General features: G+C 41.8%; 1 protein-coding gene across 6 annotated transcripts in view; it reads left to right on the forward strand.

Annotated features, from left to right (window-relative positions):
- The first annotated feature begins 2,948 nt into the window (after positions 1-2,948).
- PAQR3 (progestin and adipoQ receptor family member 3) overlaps positions 2,949-13,281 on the forward strand; it is a 32,904-nt gene continuing 22,571 nt past the window's right edge. For 5 of the 6 annotated variants that reach the window (XR_011502168.1, XM_070505575.1, XM_014836302.3 and 2 more), the window contains exons 1-2: positions 3,006-3,326; positions 6,908-7,070. Coding sequence is in view for 5 of the 6 variants with exons in the window: in XM_070505575.1 (XP_070361676.1) it covers positions 3,142-3,326; positions 6,908-7,070 (348 nt within the window). In the remaining variant the exon portion in view is untranslated. Of the gene's footprint in view, positions 3,327-6,907; positions 7,071-13,281 lie in introns of all 6 variants that reach the window. The other variant, XM_014836300.3, reaches the window with a different exon arrangement.

The raw sequence follows: 13,281 nt of genomic DNA on the forward strand, positions 1-13,281 counted from the left end.
AAAAATGCAAAAAAGATATACAAGGAGGAAGGAAGGAAGGGAGGGATGGAGGAAGGGAACAGGAAAGGGAGGGAGAAGGGAGAGTAGGGGAGGGAAAAGGAAAAACATCTCTCACTCACCTCAAATGCTCCATGTCGCCCGCACGTCTCTTTATCCCAGCTCACTGAAAAGCATCCAATAAAAAAGGCACAATCCAAAACTTCCCAAACCACTTATGCCTGTAGGATACAGACTGATTCATAGCAACAGTAAAAATTCTAAGTCTCCTGGCCCAGGCCCATGTGACAAGCAGGACTTCCAGCTCCTTGAGAACTCCCTCCCCTCCCACCACCACCACAAGTGCCTCTAAAATTCAAGATGTGTCTCTCAGGTGCTCATGACAGGGTGCTGCCATTTCCCCACTATCTCCTACTGGGTGGTTCAGTTCCCCATCCTGTCACTTCAAGGGCACTGAAGTCTCCCGCTAGATGCAGCTGTTGACGCCCCACTTAACATGAGGTGCTAGAGACCCCACCAGGTGTCATTCCTCTACCAGGCACCCATGGAAGTCTTCTGTCAAGTATCACAGCTAAAAAGCCAGAGGCCTCACAGTGCCAAAATTCCATGGCTATCTGTGGGGAATTGTGCCCCCTCCGCCTTGTGTTACCACCTATTAGAGCTGCCCCAAGCAGTGCTGCTGCTGCTTCCATTGTCTTACAGACCTGGGTGGAAGAGCTCTTTCAATTTGTTTACCCGTAGACTTCTTTTTCTCTCTAGGCTTCAGACATGATTGTTCTATATCTATCTTTTCATATTTGTTCACTTATTTCATAAATGGGGTTTTTGAAGTGCTTAATATTAAAGAGTGCTTAATTTAAAAATTAAACCACACGAACAAATTAGAGAAAACTGGAATTGGTTATAAATTATTGAAGTCAGTCCAGAAGTCCTTTTGCAATAGGTTTGATGGGTACATTGTTGAAAATCAAAGCAGCTGCCATTCTTAGTTCCTCACTCTAGTGTCCCCCCATTACCATAACTCAGTTACTTTCTCTGCCTCTGATAATCTTGGGGTATCTTTCTACTTCTGTTTCAAATACCAGGCTACAGGCTCTCCTCCCACATCTCCCGGCCAAATTTCCAAGAAAGAAACTGATTGGTCAAGCTAATTACCATTGCTCTGGTATGGACATTTGTGTCAGGACATCCCATGGGCCACTTATCCACCTTGGGTCAGCGGCGGCCACAAGGTAGTTTCATGTGGTACCAGCAAGAATACATGCAGAAGGAGCCTCCCAGAAAGGGTCTGCGGGAGTGGCAGGCATTCCCAGGCATGATCATCCTCCACCAGGAAGTGACAATCCCTGTACACTGTAACCTGTACATCAGCAGAGATAACATACTGGGCACACAGTAAGGTCTCAAATATTAGTTTTAGCTGCATGGCTTAATGAAAAAGTCTCAATTGTTTTACAAGACATTTAAGTCCATTTAGGATATATCTCAATTTATCTTTCCAGTTTCATCTATTAATATATCTTCCCTTGAACACTAATAATAGCTAACACTGGGGCCGGCCTGGTGGTGCAGCAGTTAAGTTCACGTGCTCTGCTTCAGCAGCCCTCATGTGCTCTGCTTCAGCAGCCCGGAGTTTGCCAGTTCAGATCCCGGGTGTAGACCTACACACCACTTATCAAGCCATGCTGTGGCAGGCGTCCCACATATGAAATAGAGGAAGATGGGAACAGACGTTAGCTCAGGACCAATCTTCCTCAGCAAAAAAAAAGAGGAAGATTAGTGGCGGATGTTAGCTCAGGGCTAATCTTCCTCAAAAAGAAAAATAATAATAATAGCTAACATTTGTTGGGTACTAACAACATGCCTAGCATTTTTCTAAGAGTCTTACATGGATTCACTCATTAATCCTCATAACACAAAGTACTGTTATTATTCCTTTTTTACCAATAAGAAAACTGAGACGCAAAGAGCTAAGGACTTGCACAAGGACACATAGCTGGTAAATGACTGAACAAGAATTCAAACCCAGGTAGTATAGCTTCAAAACCCAGAACTTAATCGCTAAGCCATACGGCTTGTCAAACATCAACCAATATTACTAACATAATAACAATAATAATAGGTATCATGAGTGATTACTGTAGGACAAACAATGGGTTAAGCATTCTAAGTAAATGGATGCAAAACTGACTTGTGCCTGTCCCCACTATCAGTAAGCATTTACATCACAATTCATAGCCAGAAAGAAAAATGCTGTAACTTTTCCTTTAAGCACTGTATTAGCTGGACCCCAAATTTTGGTACACTCTATCGAGTTCAATAAATTTTCTCATTTCCATTGAGATTTCTTCATCAACCCATAAAATGCTTTAAAGTGGTTTGTTTCCATTGCAGACATTGGGGGATTTTTAGTTGTCCTGTTGGTTTCTGGTTTAATTCTATCGTGGTCAGAGAACATAACTTGGAATGGTTTCTGCGTTTTGACTGTGTTGGGGCTTGCTTTATGGCTCAGCGTACACTCGATTTTGGTAAATGTTCCACGTGCGTAGGTTTCCTCTAGTATTTCCAACTACTTCAAAGGACTGACCTTAGCTTAGAAAACCTCGAAGGTCCCTTCTGACACCAAGTGTGAGATTCCAAGTATAAAGTAACCGGTGAAGAGTTAGCTCTAGTTCTCATTTTCCCTCCAGTTCTCCTTTGCACCTGATTTTTCCAAATGTAACAAATATTGCTTCTAATGAAAAACAGGAAAAGAAAAAAACACTTGTATTCGCCCACACGTCCTGCGTTCTCCTCACGGCCGGGGAAGACTCGGGTCTCCGCCGGCCACGCCGCCGCACCGGCAGCCGCTCACCCCCGCGTCCGCGCTGCCGGGAACCCAGCTCCGCCGCCCGACCCGGGCCGAAGGGCGGGGCCCGCCGCGGCGTGCTGACGTCAGAGAGGGCTGCGACGCCGCCGGGCCGCCGCGGCGCTGACGGCTGGGGCCAGTCGGTGTGCGGCGCCGGGCCTGGGAAGCCGGGGCCCGTGGGACCTCGCGCGGCGTTCGCGGGCTCCGGGGCGGGGGCTGCGGCGACGAAGCCCCCTCCCCGGGGAGGCGGCGCCTGGGGGAGCTTCCCAGCGGGGGAGCGGCGGCGGCGGGGAAGGATGCATCAGAAGCTACTGAAGAGCGCGCATTACATCGAGCTGGGCAGCTACCAGTACTGGCCAGTCCTGGTGCCCCGCGGCATCCGCCTCTATACCTACGAGCAGATCCCCGTGTCCTTGAAGGACAACCCGTACATCACCGACGGCTACCGGGCCTACCTGCCCTCCAGGCTGTGTATCAAAAGGTACCGTCTGGGCGCCTCCGCGGGGCTCGCCTGGGGGGCGGGCCCCCGGCCCCTCCTCCTCACCTACACTCTTTTTGTCTTGTCTCCCTGCCGCTCTCCTCGCTTTTCTCCATGCCCCTCATTTTCCAGCTGTCCCATCCCTTTCATCCCTTTCCGCCTCCTCTCTTCTCTTGTTGTCTCCCGCCCACCCCCGCCACCCCTCCGGGGTACTTGATCCACGGCATGATAATGATGGTAACACTGACCATAATTGCCAACTCTCGTGTGGCGCTTTGCTGTTTACAAAGGGCTTTTACATTCTTTATTCCATTTGGTGCTTATTGGGATACATGTTGGAACTGACCCCACTGACAGTGACCCCACTGACACTGGCTGAGCCGTACTTGACCCTGTGTATACCTAAGCTTTGTTCATTTTTAGAGCAGCCTCATCGAAATTCAAATGTTTTGGACCAGTTAAATGCGTGTATAATAGGAAACAAGTTCATAGTGCTCTATATATATATTCAGAAACCCCTGATTCATTCATTCAGCTGATACTAGGGGCCGCGCACCATACCAGGTTGTGCAAAGAACAGCAGACATGGCCCTTGTTCTCAGGAAGCTGCTAAGGTCTAGCCTGGGTGACACATTAACCAGATAATTACACTATTACATAATAAGCATTGTGAAAAACTCTGTGTAGGAAAGGCACTAAAGCAGAGAGAGTCCATAACGGGCACCACCCTCCAGCAGAGCACTATAGAAGCATCTCTAAGAGCTCTAAGAAAGGATTTTCTTTATTTTCTAAACCTTGAAAACCAAGAGTCCCTTGAAAGCCTGAGTTTAAAAAAAAGAAACTGAAAAATTATTGTTCTGGTTCTTAGAATAGCTTTCTGTTGAAACTCAGTGTATGTACTTAAATACAGGACCGCACTTGAAGAGAATTAAGATACAGATGTTGGTTAGCTCCCAGTCACTGTAGTGACAAACCCTAGTGCAAATGTGGGCTGTTGAATTGCTCAAGAAGCATTATCTGATTCTTGATCTTCTTTTTCAGCGTAGCCTTTCCCCTGTTCCTTTTGCCCTACCTTGAAAGTGTTTCTATGACTCACAGTCAGAAGGTGACATCACTGCCCATCCCTACTTGGCTTCAATGGATGGCCCACAGGACTTCACAATTTGAATCCTAAGTACTGTTTTCCTCCCCCTTGCCTCTTATGCACAAGTTATTACACAAGAAATCAGACCTGGACCCTGCTGTGGATGTGGAGTTCCACAAGGATAGAGCAGGTAGTGAATTGCCTTAAATGTTTTATAGCCACCTAGCAGTGGTCCTCTGCATTCTGATGTTAGGGTCCAAATCTCATGGATCAAGAAATGAAATATAGTGCTTTAGATCTTGAGCTGTTGAGTCAAAAAGATTTGGGTGTCCAGATCTGCCACCTAACAGCTGGGGAACCTTGAGCAAAAGTTAACCTCTCTGAGCCTTGTTTGCCTCAGTTGTGAAAAGGAGACTAATCACACTATCTCCTTCAGAAAGTAATAAGGATTAAATGAAATTATGTATGTAAAATGCTAACAGGGCCTGGTGCCTAATAAGCACTCAATAAATGGTGATTTGTTATCATCATGATCATTGATTTTGAAGCAAAACAGATGATGGTGAAGAAGATGATTACTGATTTTGAAGCTGAACAGAGTGTGGGCCTAACTCCTCAAAGAATAAGAACAGATCCTCTATTAGGGATGTTATTCCAAGTACTCTTCCCACCAGCTTAATCTTTTCCAGGTTCAGCTTTTGCCCTATCTTTTTTTTAGCTGTCAAGAGTAACCAGGACTGGGGCCGGCCCAGTGGCGCAGCAGTTAAGTGCGCACGCTCCGCTTCGGCGGCCTGGGGTGCGCCAGTTCGGATCCTGGGTTTGGACATGGCACCGCTTGGCAGGCCTTGCTGTGGTAGACGTCCCATATATCAAGTAGAGGAAGATGGGCACAGGTGTTAGCTCAGGGCCAGTCTTCCTCAGCAAAAAGAGGAGGATTGGCAGCAGATGTTGTTAGCTCAGGGCTAATCTTCCTCAAAAAAAAGTAACCAGGATAGATTTTGAATATAAGGAGAGGTTTTGTATGTCACACCTGCTCTGCCAATGCTCTGTTAGTTGGAAAGAACTTGCCAAGACTGTGCCTCTCAGTTCAGTAAATCAGGTTATGCTGGCTTTCACAAAATGAAAAGTTCTGAGGCCATAGGCAGAGCAGAGTGTTGATTATCAAAACAGTCCTGTGGTTCGATGTGTTCCCTCATATTCCCACATTCCTTCCCCCACCATGTAAGTAGTCTTTATATTTGATGCTTGTACAGGATAAAGCCTGAAGTTTACGATACAGTTCATTTTATGCTTGATGATCATTTGATAGTGTGATACCCTGCTATGTTTATGACGTGGGAAAGTGAGAACCATGATGACTGCTGCAAATTCAGTAGGTCAGAGTTATACAATAATTCTTACTAATATAGATTTTGAATCAGTGATGGTCAAAGACCTTAGTTTAAACAAAAAGATAAGATTTTACAAGAGAAGTGAAAGGGAATTTTAATCTTTAGCCGTGATATCACCTTTCAATAAGTAATCAGATGAGTCCTATCCACAGCTGGAGAAACATTTCACAAAATTAGGGAAGGAGCTGGACAGACTTGTAGTAGTGTCTGATCTAGCTCCCTTGTTTTATAGTTGAAAAAACTGAAGCCAGAGAAGTTAAGTGACTTGCTCACGATCACAGAGCTAATTTGTTGCTGAGGGTGGGGGTGAAGGGTCAGTGAGCTTCTTGACTCCTGGTCCGGGTGGTACACTCTGTGCTGCCAAGACTATTTAAACTCAAATCAGTTAGTCAGGGCATTTTGAAAGAAGGCAAATAGTACTGATATTAAAAGTAACTACTGTTGTTCCTAGAAAGGATAAACTCATGCTACCTAGAAACTGCTTTGGCTTCAAAACAACCACAGCAAAGTTATTCCAGCATGCCTATCTTAAAGGACATTTCCAGTGGATCAATTTGTATTTATTCTGCTTCTCTCAAGTTCATTTAACTTTGCATTTAACGAGTACTAAAAAGGTATTTTAAGTTTTGCCTAACCTTATACTTAGCAGGTTTCCAGGTACCTATTATTGACCATCAAAGTATGCTAGCTAACATCTAGTTTTATTCTGCATATTCATGTCTGTAGACATTTAGCATCTAACCTGAACAAGGCACTGTGCTTGAACAGTGGTGTCATAAAGATGAATCGTGCCGGCCATCAGGGAGTTGATAGGCTGGAGGATGAGATGGAATTTACACATAAGTAACTCTGATACAAGGAAGGAAATGGTAAAGACGATAACAGAAATGAGAACCGAAAAAGCTCTTTAGATCCTAGGATTGGTGGAGATGTGGAAAACCTTAAAGAAAGATTAATTAAATGGTATATCAAATTTAGAAAAGGAAATACACAGTTAAGGGCTTAAAGTAGCTACAATTAGATAACCCCCCAAAAATTGTCCCTAACCTTTTACATGGGGACAGTGAGTGAGCCAATAGAATCTGATCTGCATGTTTTTTGTTTTCCAGTTTGTTTATTTTATCTAATGAGACGGTAAACATCTGGAGTCATTTGCTGGGTTTCTTTCTCTTCTTCACGCTGGGAATATATGACATGACATCTGTGTTACCTTCGGCAAGTGCATCCAGAGAAGATTTTGTAATTTGTTCTATTTGTCTTTTCTGCTTCCAGGTAGGTCATTTCACAAGCATTAATTATTATTGGTAAAGAGAACTTTAATCAGACAAGCTTGGGCAAGTGACCTTATTTCACACCTGACACTTGATTTAAAGAGCCCCAAAATAGCATATAGGTTAGCTTATTCTCTTTCATAATATAAGCACCAAAAGTATGCTTTATAAGAGTATATTTGGATGTTATTATTAGAGTATATTTGAAATCCAGTAAGGTTTAAAGATTGAGAACATTTCTTTCTTTCCTTTCCTCTTTCCATTTTTAGGCATCTTCACTTTAAGATTGATACAAGATTGTACTCTGTTTTCTGGCTGAAGTAGAACACTAGTTTCTGCTTAAAACTTGTTTGGGAAGATTCTCATCTTTTTCCAATTTGTATTTATTGTTTCCATACCAATTTTAAGGTCTTATTTTGCTGGTATTGATCTTTTCTATTGCTTTAATGTTAATTTCCTTTGGTCCATTTACACTTGCTTGGTTTCAGACGTTTTCAGTTTCTCCTCCTCTCTACCTCTCATATTTGTTAGTTTCTTAACACTTTCATTTTTCTTCAGGGATCTGTAAAAGTGCCTTTAAAAGTTACATTTAATAGTTTTTCAGACAATTCTAAAGAAAACAAATGTGGACCAAAATCCTGTTAACATTTTTAAACTTAAAAAAATGCAGAGAGTACAGAAATATAAAAACAAAAAGAAAAAGCTATCATCCCCCTTCTGTTGCTCCTTTGTTTGAGAGGCAGATGGAGAAGTCAGCTGCATAGGTGTTGCTTTCATTATGTATCATTTAGTTTCAGACCTTCATCATTTGACTTACATTAAAACTTTGGAGTTAAACGACCAAGAGACATATTGATAACATCTTCCCCTTTTTTTGTAATAGTTTCTGGAGTAATATTTTAATTTCTTTGAGGGAAAGAGTATTCTGTATTTTTGTGTTATCATTAGAAAATTATTTTTCCTTTAAGTATTTGTAAAGTATACTCTTTCTCAGGTTTAATTTTTGTCCTGATTGGAGCCTGAACATCTCTTAGAATCTGTCTCCAGTTATCTTTGGGTTCCTTTTTTTTTTTTGGTGAGAAAGGTTGTCACTGAGCTAACATCTGTGCCAGTCTTCCTCTATATTTTGTATGTGGGATGCCACCACTGCATGGCTTGACAAGCAATGTCTATGTCCGTGTCTGGGATCCAAACCCATGAACCCCAGGCCACCAAAGTGGAGCACACGAACTTAACCACTACACCACTGGGCTGTCCCCAGGCTCTAGTTTTAAAATAGAAATGAGTCAATCTCTTTATAGTTAAATTTTTATATGTATCTTATCGTAGACTAAATGCTCTTAATAATTACTAATAAGCAAAGCTGGTTTATACTCTACTTTGGGTTATATGGATGCTATCTACTTTGAGAATCCCACGTGTTTTCCTCTCACCCCTAGGCCTGCCCTTCATCCCTTCACTACCCAGCCACAGCTGATGTTAGTTCAGGGAATGCATATTAATATTCATATTGGCCTAAGAAAACAATGCATTGCAAAACTGAAAAGATGAAATAGTTAAAAAACTGCCAATGAAGAAACTCCCGAAGTGTTACAGTGACTTGCCCAGGATTATTCAGCAGGACAATAAAATCCCATTTTCGGAACTGCTAGCACAGTGATCTTTCTGTTATATGTTGTACAACTTGCTAAAGACAAATGAGTACATCTTCTCTACTTAAAAATACTATTTTTATTTTTATTAAATTATGTTTATAACTTGTTTACCCAATTTTCCCAAATTCTTAGAGTTAGCAGGCAGCATGGTAAACCATAAATATATATTAATATTAATTTACATTTAATTTTTAAAAGACACAACATTGTTTCTTTTTTCACTTCTACCCACTTTATATGTTCAGTGCTTTCCTGCCAACCACATTAATAGAGTACATTCTGAATAGTAGAATGTAATTTCAGGGGTTTTGAACTTTCCCAGAGGTCTTTCTATCTTAGAGAATAGAAGAACCTAAGGCCTTTCCCAGGATTCAGTTCATTTACATTCAGTTCAGCAAATATTTCTTGAATGCCTCCTCTCTACAGCCAGGCACTAAGCTAGGCATTGGGAATACAGGGCTAAACAAAACCAACCTTCATAAAGATCAAGTCACCCAGGTAGGAGGGCAGAAGGGAGAGTGAGACAGGGCATTTAAGCAGAAAAAGTAGTTTGTGTAACGGCCCAGAAGCAAGAGACAGCTTAGCGCTTTCTGGACTTGCAGGTCTTTGTGGTTGGCTCCTAGGAGAATGGAGGAAGATGAGGCTAGGGAGATAGGCAGGAGCCAGATCCTGAGGTGTTTGGTTATCATGCCAAGGAGCTCATAGCATGATCATTATCTGTCTGCTTGAGGGAGTGAGCTAATCTACAGAAGGAAACTTCCCAGAAAACTGAAACATACTCAGTTTGCCAGATAATTTTTCAGCAAGTTTGTTAAGGAGTTCTAATAGTGCATCCCTTTTAACACAGAACATATATAGATTAACTTTTTAAAAGCTCCGTGTACTCTCTTAACACTGTGAATAACTTTCCTTTTGATACTATAATTTTTCTCTTTCCTCTTTTATTTTCCTTTCACAATGATATTAGCTTTATTGTTGTTTGTTATTATTGCTGTAAGATATACTCATGTAGAAATTCAAGCAAACAAAAAAGTGTATGGAAGAAAGTAAAAGTCACTTGAAATTCCACTTCCCAGAGGTAACCATATCTGACATTTGGGTTAAAATTTCTCCAGATGTTTGTTTATGCACAGCTGCCTCACACCTGCCTGCCTACGTCTGAGCTGTGGTCACCTCTGCTGGCTGTTTTGTGTCATTCAACCTGGTGACAGTGAGATGTTTTTCTGTCAATGAGAGTATAGACCTTGATGTTTTCTGGATTTTCTGTATTTAATCTCAAGGATAATCTGAGAAAACAGATAACCAAGCTTCTTGGAGTTATGTTTAATTGCGTCAATAAACTCGGACCTATATTTTAGTAGCCAAAGCCACAGACCAATAAGAGTTTTAGTGGATGAAGAAATAAGGTTGTGTCTAGGTACGTTGTTTTGATTGTCGATTTTGAGGCTGTGGGGACTGATTAGGATTGTTTCATGCCCAGACTATAGAATAGCTAGAGGATCATTTTTCTGCCTTAGCAGTTGCTTACAAAATGTTTATCAGTTTGACCTACTTCTGTCCCATTTTTACACCCCCACTATCACTGGCTTAGTATAGGCTCTTGTCATGGCTCCCCAGGGCTACTCCTGTAACCTCCATCTCAGCCTTTCCGTAAGGGTGAACTTAAAGTCTTCCCTAGTATCACACCTAGCCCATAATATTGATGTTAAAACTCCTTGATGTGGGAGAGGGGCGGAGCAAAATGGCGGGGTGAGCTGACCCAGGATTCTCTCCCCTCCAAAATACAACAAAAGATTGGAAGAACTGAATTTCAGAGAATAAACATAATGCCAGCTCGTTAGAGACCTACAATACCAAGAAGGCGGAGATCATAAACCCTACTTACAGCCTCGGAGGCACTGGAAAGGTAGGAGAGAACATGCTCCCTCCCCTAGAGTCTGTGATTGCTGTGGCGCAGGTCGGGAAGGAGCGGGGGAGGGGCCGCGCGACGGGGGATCATCCAGGCCTCCTGCCCCTGATTCAGTGGAGACCCGCTGACGGGGGAAAAGCTTCCGTCTGCGGGGACCCTATAAATCAAGGGCCTTGGGAGACCAGAGAACAGAACTGATCTGAACCCAGACCGGCGCGTGTGAGTAACAGCCCCTCCACCCCGGCAAAGCCAGTGGGCGCAGCCATCTTGCCCCAAGGCGGAGAGCTCATAACACGTGGCTCTCGACCCCCATCTAGTGGCGACAGGCTGTAACTGCAACCGAATTCTACCACCATGTGAAAAAACCGCTCCTCTACCATCCAGCAATTTATAAAAGCCCCAGACCAGAAGGAAAACAATAAAAACATAGAATTAAGTCCTGAGGACTTGGAATTAGGTAAACTAAGTGATAATGAGTTCAGAGCAGCTATAATCAAAAAACTCAATGAGGTAGAGAGAAAGAGAAACAAGTCGAGTTCTGGAGTTACTTCACAAAAGAGTGTGAAATCGTAAAGAAGACTCAAACAGAATTACTCGAGATGAAAAACACAATGGACCAGATAAAACAGAATACGGATTCCCTGCATGCCCGTGTAGACACCATAGAAGAGCAGATTAACATAATTGAAGATAAACAGGCTGAATGGCTCCAGACTGAGGAAGAAAGAGAACTAAGAATTAAAAAAAATGAGGAAAAACTCCGAGAGATAATGGATTCAATGAGGAGTAAGAACATAAGGATCATAGGAATTCCCGAGAATATGGAAAAGGAAAATGGAGCAGAAAGTGTGCTTAACGAAATTATTGAAGAGAACTTCCCAAATCTAGGGATCAACGGAGAAATGAGTGTAGAGGAGGGTTTTAGATCTCCTAGATTTGTCAATGTAAAAAAGCTACCCCAAGGCACATGGTAGTAAAATTGGCAAAAAGGAAAGATAAGGAAAAAATACTCAGGGAAGTAAGAAAAAAAAAGAGAATAACCTATAAAGGAGCCCCTATCAGACTGTCAGTGGATTTCTCTACAGAAACCCTACAAGCTAGGAGAGAATGGAGTGACATATTCAAAGCTTTAAAGGATAAAAATCTTCAGCCAAGAATACTCTATCCAGCAAGAATATCCTTCAGATATGAGGGAGAAATTAAATCTTTTCCAGACAAACAAAAGTTAAGGGAATTTGTAACCAAAAGCCCTCCATTACAAGAAATCCTCAAGAAGGCTCTCATACCTGAAAAAAGAAAAAAGGGAGAAAGGGGACACAATCCACAAACTAGGGTGACCGATGGATAGAACCAGAATAGGATAGCAAATATTCAACTATAGCATTAGGGTAAAAATAAGGAAACTACCAAAGCAAGGACGATCTTATCACTCTAACTACAAATTAATAAGACGAGTTGGAATAAAAAATGAAAATAACTATTTAGGAGGGGAAGAGCAAAGGGTCTAAATCAGTATTGGTCAAGTAAGTAAGAGACCACCAGAGAATAGACTATATTATACACGAGATTCTAAATACAAACTTCAAGGTAGACACTACAATAAAGTACAGAACAGAGTTACAAATCATAAATAAGGAAAAATCTAAGAAACCCAGCATAAGAAATTGCAGTATTAAATGGGTAGTTTAAAGCAAACAGGAAAAGAAATGCAGGAAAACAAGATAATGAGCGACAGATTGACAGCATTAAGTCCACATGCATCAATAATCACTCTCAATGTGAACGGATTGAACTCTCCAATAAAAAGACACAGAGTGGCAAAATGGATTAAAGGACACGATCCAACAATTTGCTGCCTCCAGGAAACACACCTCAGCCCCAAGGACAAACACAGACTCAGGGTGAAGGGGTGGAGGACAATACTTCAAGCAAATAGCAAGGAAAAAAAGGCAGGTGTTGCAATTCTTCTATCAGACCAAGTGGATTTCAAAATAAGACAGGTAAAGAGAGACACAGAGGGACAATATATAATGATCAAAGGGACACTTCATCAAGAAGAAATAACGCTTATAAATATCTATGCACCCAACACAGGAGCACCAAGATTCATAAAGCAACTATTAACAGACCTAAAGGAAGATGTTAAAAACAACACAATAATAGTAGGGGACCTCAACACCCCACTCACATCAATTTACAGATCATCCAGACAGAAAATCAACAAGGAAATAGTGGAGCTAAATGAAAAACTAAAACAATTGGACTTAATAGACATATATAGATCACTTCACCCTGAAAGAGCTGAATACACATTCTTCTCAAGTGCACATGGAACATTCTCAAGGATAGACCATATGTTGGGAAACAAGGCAAGCCTCTACAAATTTAAAAAAATTGAAATAATAACAAGCATCTTCTCCGATCATAGTGCTATAAGGCTAGAAATTAATTACAAGAAAAAAGCTGAGAAAGGCACAAAGATGTGGAGACTAAACAACACACTACTGAACAAGCAATGGATCATTGAAGAAATTAAAGAAGAAATAAAAAAATACCTGGAAACAAATGAAAATGATAGCATGCCATACCAACTCATATGGGATACAGCAAAAGCTGCATTAAGAGGAAAATTCATCGCAATACAGGCA

Source organism: Equus asinus, chromosome 3 (assembly GCF_041296235.1).
Source record: "Equus asinus isolate D_3611 breed Donkey chromosome 3, EquAss-T2T_v2, whole genome shotgun sequence".
Taxonomy (NCBI): Eukaryota; Metazoa; Chordata; class Mammalia; order Perissodactyla; family Equidae; genus Equus; species Equus asinus.